Source organism: Myotis davidii, unplaced genomic scaffold (genome assembly GCF_000327345.1).
Source record: "Myotis davidii unplaced genomic scaffold, ASM32734v1 scaffold362, whole genome shotgun sequence".
Taxonomy (NCBI): Eukaryota; Metazoa; Chordata; class Mammalia; order Chiroptera; family Vespertilionidae; genus Myotis; species Myotis davidii.
The window spans coordinates 2,724,708-2,732,300 of NW_006297152.1; the positions used below are offsets into that span (position 1 = coordinate 2,724,708).

General features: G+C 37.7%; 1 protein-coding gene across 1 annotated transcript in view; it reads right to left on the reverse strand.

Annotated features, from left to right (window-relative positions):
* The window catches only part of LOC107184528 (hemicentin-1-like), a 13,876-nt gene extending 10,094 nt beyond the window's left edge, over nt 1-3,782 (reverse strand). Inside the window, exons 1-3 of the mRNA XM_015569924.1 lie at nt 3,578-3,782; nt 2,678-2,829; nt 1,464-1,587 (exon numbers count right to left, since the gene is read on the reverse strand). Of these exons, the coding sequence (XP_015425410.1) occupies nt 1,464-1,587; nt 2,678-2,829; nt 3,578-3,782 (481 nt within the window). The remainder of the gene's footprint in view (nt 1-1,463; nt 1,588-2,677; nt 2,830-3,577) is intronic.
* Nucleotides 3,783-7,593: the final 3,811 nt, after the last annotated feature.

Consider the following 7,593-nt stretch of genomic DNA (forward strand, 5'->3'; position numbering starts at 1 on the left):
CTACTCCTCCCCAGCCCCACACTCTACAAAGTATATCTGAGAGGAATTTACCTTTGGGGGATACACATTCTTTAGGCTCTAATTAGACACAGAATTGCCAATATTACTGTTACAAAGATAAGTATATAATGTACGGAAATAATACTAATAGTAGAACACAGATTGGAAACTAATTTCAGACTGAAAACCCATTTTAATTTTTACAGTAGTTTGCCATGCATATATTTCAGATGCTAAACACATATATGCATTCTCAAATATATGCTCATTTTAGCTGGAAATTTGAATCTTACAACAAAGGAAAGATCTGGGTTTTCAGATTCAAAGGATGGTGTGGAAGCATCTTAGCCAATGACAAAGAATAGTGATGCACATCTTTGGAAGTCCTGGAGAACATCAACTCCCGATCACCTCCCAGGTCCACTTTGACACTAACCATTGTAGAGATGGAAGGAGCCAATCCCAATTTCCATTGCTCACTAACACCCGGTAAATACTAATGTCACCCCTCTGCCTGCGTGCTGATGACCGAAGGAGCTATTGTGCCACATGCTTTGACTGACTGATGACTAAGGATATTTGAGGTTGGCACATTCCAGTTCTCCATAAAGCACAAAAGAGGCCCTTGAAGGGAAGGAGTTGGAGTCTGTGGGGATGAGTATTTCAGGCCCATCTGCTCCCTCAGACAGAGAGCACCAGCAAAGCTGGAGGTTTCACATAGACCCACGTCAACTGCAGAAGAAACAGGAGAGATGCATAGAGAGCCCTTTGGTAGTCCACTGATGCAAATGGGGAGTTCTCAGCTTAATGAGGTATGCATGGTGTGCATGTTGCAACAAGTGGCCTTTTTATTAAAAATTATAACTTATTTAAAGCTAAGTAATATATTTGAACAGGAGTGAATTATTGGGAAGTGAGGTGGGATGTAGCAGAGAAGGCCTGCATGAAATAGATATTCTTTGAGGAGCCACAGAAGAAACAAATAGTGTATGATTAGTTTAACTTTTGCATCTCAAATAGCCTTTAATTCACAGACAGAATATTGACTGCCAAGTGCTGATTGCAAGTATATGTTGATTGTAAATATAATTAAAAGGTAGTAAAGTCAAGGCTTTGAGTAGAATGGATCAAAGGAGCTTCTTGAACAAATGATTGCTTTAGTGAGGAGACTGTATCTTTCCCATTATAAAGCTGCTCTCCGTAGTCATGCTCCTCGCGCTGTCTTCCATAAAACCCACACCTTACATGATTAATGTACGCACTTTAATTTCTCAGACCTTTAAAAAGGGATAGTTAAAGATAAAAATAAGGTAGAAAGGGAGCATTTGATTTGGATTAATCCTATAATGTCATTTCTATTGTCCATAGTTCTTTATTGTCAAAAACTTCCCTTTCCTTTCCTCAATGATTTTAGGATTAAACACAGCCATATCAGAGCAGAAATCATTGTTGAAATGTCTCACCATATACTCGGAGGTCTATGTCCCTTTGCTTCTCCCCAGCAGCATTCACGGCCACGCAGGTGTATCTCCCCGTATCACTGATTTGGGCACTGGTCAAAGCCAGGATGCGCCCCCCAGACAGAACCTATCAGAGATAAGAAAGCTAAATAACCAACATGCCCCCTGAGAAGAGTAGGTGTAAACAGACTCCTCTTATTTTCTGAGATTAATCAATAGACATCTGTCTCTAGAAAGATTTCCACTTGGCTGTTTTAAAGTGTGCGAGCATCACTTAATCCATCTTCTCTGTGGAGGAAGACTGGAAGGCCAGGACCCAATGTGGTAATAACCACTGAAAACAAGTCTGTCTCTATAGGACCAAGTGAAAGTCCAATTTCACCCACATTTACTACAGAGGAAGAGAAAGCCACCAGGGGGGAAGGAGGGATAGAAGCGGGAAAAGAGGAGCTAACCTCCTCCTAATTTTAATTTGGGAGAACAAGTGAGAAGTTAAAATTAACAGCAAAGTAGCAGCCAAATAAATTAATTTGTCACATTCATGGCTCTTTTATCCCATTGATCTAGTTGCACCTCCAATATAATGACCTTAACTCTACATCTCTTAAGATCCCAAATTCTGCAAGCATTGGAATTTTAAGAAAAGCTAAAGAAGCAGAATGGTGAGAGAACTATGTTTTCTGATAAACAAAATAATATTAAAGTACACTTTAAATGAGATATATGTGTTTTGGTATTTTTAATTTTGAATCCGTGTAAAACAAGTTGTTGTTTTTTTTCCAGACTCTAATTTCATTTCTTATAATGTGTCCTTTATGATGTCTTACGTTTTTATTTGATAATTTTGTAGAAGTAAATATACTCTATATGGTTTTCTGAGTCATTATTATTTCCATACGTTTAAGTATAAATTCTACAAGGAAATTCCTGTTTATTGGTGTTGGTGAACATTTCTTTGTGGAAGGTAGCTCACGTGGAGGTGGCAGGGAATGGAGGTTGTGGGTAGCAAGTATCTAAAAGAAAGCACTGCATATGCTGTAAGGGAACTCTTAGAAATCCCAAGTGTGTGTCCATAGTAGTTATGAATGTATGTGTGCGGTTTTGGATAACCTTTGTGAATCCTTGTTCTCCAAATCTCTTTAACAGCTTTATCTGCTTGTACTTCCTGTACTGAACAATTAGGTAGTAGATTTCACCAAAGGAATGACAGCGAGTACCTGTATCCCATTAGCGAAGCCAGAGACAGGGCTCCCATCTTTCAACCAGGTCAGACTTGGGGCAGGGATGCCTCTGGCTTCACATTCTAACCTCACCAGGTTATTAACCACCACTGCCACCACGTTACTGCTGCCAGAAATGGATGGGGGCACTGAAAAGAAATAAGCAAGTAAGTAAGCTATGTTGACATCACAGAAAATTTCACCTCAAAGTAATGAAAATTACATATAATGTCCATAGTAGTGTTTTCACACGGTGGATTTTGGTATGTATATATATGGGGTGGGGAGGGGGGCAGAGAGTTCTTTCACTTTTCTTATTTGGGATTCTAATCACATTTATCCTGTGAGGTAAGTAGGGCAATGATCAGTCTCGCCAACTTACAGATGAGGAGAATGAGGTTTTGTTACTTTGTGTAGGAATCCAGCTTTTGATACCAGAGTGGATTTTTTTTTCTTGATTTCAGGCTCTTGTGTGTGCGCGCATGGGTGCATACATGTATGTGTGTTGATGTCTCTCCACTATATCCACTCTAGTGTGTTAACTACCAACTCCTCTTCAAAGTATTAGAGATAATAAGTTGGAAACATTTGTTTAAAAATAAGATTCTCATAGACAGTACTGTATTTACAATCAGGGCTATTGTCATTGCCGATAAGAGGGTTGGTAACTATTTCAACAATTCATCTAAAGCAAACTTAAGTTTGATACAGCATATGAAAATAAAGCATTTGAATAGGAATCAGGAAATAAAAACGCTTATCAGTTTTAGAACACTGTATTCTTCTATAAAGAGGATCCTAACACTGTTAAATATTTACACTAAGATTTTATAGAAGGACTTCGTCATTTTGAAGGTTTCTTTACCCCAGGGTGCATGCAGGGGAAGCAGCACTCACCATGGACTTGAAGACTGTAATATAATTCTGTGGCTCCAGCTGAGTTGATGGCCACGCATTTATATATGCCAGCATCCGCGATCTGGGCGCTTTCAATCTCAATGATCTGCCCTCTGTTCAAGAAAGCCACACTGGTGGAACCTGCGAGCGGCCGGTTATCTTTGTACCAGGTAATAACTGCAAGGGCAAGAGGGGAGAGGCCCATCTGTTTAATTTGTTTCTTTGAAAAGCTCGATACCTGCACTAAATTAGAGTTTACCTAAAACAGTAACAACTGCTTTATTCTTGTGCTCATCATTTCAGCTTAATCTGTTTAAATTTTGCTTTAGAGAGATTTTTATGAGGAAGTAACCGTAAGAAGAACATGAATAGCCAAGCCAGCATAAGAGTCCTGACAGTGAATTTATAAAAAAAAAAATTATTTTGTCTCTAATGCATCAATATTGTTTGGGAGCAAATTTTTAACTGGTTCTATTTCTTTTTGTTGTACATATTCCTCTCTTCACATCTAATCAAAACCAAACATATATCCACTATAGCCTCAAAATATGTATTATTATTGACTCCTAGGAATAACTTACTAGTGATGAGAATGAAAACAATAATAGTCTCCTCAAATGACTGATGTGTAAAGATAACCAATATGGCCCTAGCTGGTTTGGCTCAATGGATAGAGTGTCAGCCTGTGGAGTGAAGGGTCCCAGGTTCGATTTTGGTCAAGGCACATGCCCCGGTTGTGGGCTTGTTCCCATTGTGGGGCATGCAGGAGGCAGCCAATCAATGATTCTCTCTCATCATTGATGTTTCTATCTCTCTCTCCCTCTCCCTTCCTCTCTGAAATCAATAAAAAATATATATTTTTAAAAAAGATAACCAATATGGACTGGATAAAAATATATTTTTCAAAATAAATATATATGAAATATCAGCATGTGTTTTATGGACCCAGGAAGGACAATAAGACAATTAATTATTCATTTAAAGTAGTGAAAATTTGAAAATACTACCCTGAAATATATCTATAACCTTTCTTTATTAGTAATTACTATATTATGCTCACAAACAGATGTAACTATTCCCAGAAATCTTAAAATGTTAATAAGTCATAGAGTCCACAAGTAAACATACCAGGCAAGGGATTCCCTGCAGCCTTACACTCCAGCTGTATAGGGTTGTTCACCACCACGCTCTCATTCAGCATCTTCCCTGCATCCTCCAGGCTGGGTGGTTCTGCAAGAAGCCCAGACACGTAACTCACTCATATAAATTGGCGAGGACGTGGAGAGAAGAGAGCCCCTGTGCACTGCTGCTGTGATGTAAATCGATACAGCAACTATGAAAAACAGCACGGAGGTTCCGCAAAAAAAATTAAAATTACTACCATATGTTCCAGCAATCACACTTCTGGGTATATATAAGAAGGAAATAAAATCAGTATCTCAGGTTAGGAATAAAAGACCAGTGCTTAATGATAAATAAAATAAAACCAGTCTCCCAAAGAGATATCTGCACCCGTGTTCATTTCAGCATTATTCACAAAAGCCAAGATATAGAAATACCCTAAGTGTCCATCAACAGGTGAATGGATAAAAGATGTCACCCACACACACACAGAAGAATATTATTCAGCTAGAGAAAGAAGGAAACCCCGCCACTTGAAACAACATGGATGAACCTATAGGACGTGATGTTAAGTGAAATAAGCCAGACCGAGAAAGACAAATACTATATGATGTCATTTATATGTGGAAAAGTTAAACTCATGGAAACAGAGAGTAGAATGGTGGTTACCAGGAGCTGGGGGATGGGGGAAATGGGGAGATGTTGGTCAAAAGGTACAAGCCTTCATTTATAAGATGAATAAACTCTGGGGTTCTAAAGTATAGCATGGTAATAAAACTGGGAGAGAGTAGATCTTAAGCGTTATCAACACACACATAACCACATAAGGTGAAGGATGTGTTAATTAACCTGACTGTAGTCATCATTCTACAAAGTATACATATATAAAATCACCACACTTTAAATATGTACAATTTTATTTGTCAATTATGCCTCAATAAAGCTGGAGGGAAATGAACAAAAGAGACAGTGTGGTACAGACATAAGTAAAGACATTTAAGCAATAAAATAGATTTGAGATCACAGAAATAAACACATATCTAAAGTCAAATAATTTCCAAAAAGAGGGCCAAGCCCATTCAATGGAAAAAAAATAGTCTTCTCAACAAATGTAATTTCAATTATTCCCTTCTAGCATTTAAAGAGATAGTCTTGCAATCTGAATTTAAGTGAACACTTTTCTAGACAGACGTATTAGTAAGGTAAGAATATGTTATTCTAAAGATGAGAAAATGTCTGCATACTCCAAGCAGGAGGTCGAATTCCATGCAACTTGGTTTTTCCCCACTATTTTCCTTCCTCCAAAGCCACACCATGCCAAAACCACAGTATCTTCTTCTGGACACATCATAGGCTAGATTCTGCCTATTACTTCAACCACTCAAAGGCATGAATTGACTTTTTCAAATCTTGGTTAAATTTGAATTAATACATAACTGATGTAAAAGTAATATGGGTGAGTTAATCCTCCCTAACCACCAGGATTATGACAGAGTAATAAATTCATCTATACCAAGAAAATAGTATAGTAGAGTCCTGAACTGAAGTTACCCATGAAGAAAGGAAAAAAAAAGTTTCTCCTACAATATTCCCAAGTCTCCTTTAGGCCACAAGTGAGCTAGTAAGTAAAACACAGAAATTAAAATGCTGGTGCAGGGAGAAGGGCCAGGCGCCAAATATATGTTTGGCTCAAACGGGGTGAAGGTACTTTTTACAGATGATGACTAGGAACCAAACACCAGCCTAAGCTTTTCACACATAGTCTTTCATTTAATCCTCACAATAACCTCCCTGATTATGGCATTATCATTTTCCTCCCCATTTTGCAGGTGAGGAAACTGAACTTTGAGTTAACATCTAAACTCAGTGTTCTACAGCTATCACTTGGAAACATGTGAACCCAACTCAAACCCCAGGCTTTTATCCACCACATAATACTTCTGAGTGCTTCATCATGGCTGACTTTTTCCCAGGAAACAATTAAGTGCAGACGAAACAAATGCTTGAGCCATATTATTATTTGTGTGTGGAAACATCTGTCTCACTTGGCAAATACCTGAGCTTTAGATATGATTTCTTATCTTGGTCTAGAGAATTAGGACTTCCAGAATTATGAAACCTTGATAATCAAGAGGACCACCTACTGAGAGTCTCTGCCTCTTGTGATGCATAGAACTCCCCTGGAAAATCCAGGGAATCATATGAATGCTCCTCTTCTCATGATCATGACTTGGTCTTCAGTCCAGGTGTGATACATAGAAAGCTCTCCTTGGTGCCAATTGCACGCGTGTGTTTCCATCTGTCATTGTCGATCATGAATTTGGTTGACACTTCTATTATAGAGAAAGGGCAAATGGAAATATTAAAATATTTCTTCTAATTAATTTCTTTTCAATGTGTATGGATTCGTGCACTGGGCCACTAGTCTTTTTTATAAGAAAGAAAAATATTAACAGCTGGGAGGCTGAGTTTGTTAGGACTGAACACTTTTGGATGGCAATTGTCATAGATGCTCATTTGCTGAATGTATTACCCCAACAATAAAGATTGGGATAAAAACAAATCTTAACTTAAAAGGCAACTATAGAATTGATTGAATAAATTAATGAATGAACTAAATTAAAGGATATCTGCTTTCTTATAGATTTTTCAGTGGCCCTTTTAATATACAATAACAGAATTAGATATATTACTTTGGAAGCATTCAGAGAGCAAGAGTATAACAGAATCAATTCCTCTCTTGGTTTTCATATTATAAGCTTCTATTACTGATTTCTAAGATTGATTAACTTTATTATGAAACTGAGTTATCATCTCTACAGTAATTGAAGAAAGCCATTAATACATCTAGTATTTCAATGTGTGGTGTATTTAAACCCCTCTTCTCCACCCTA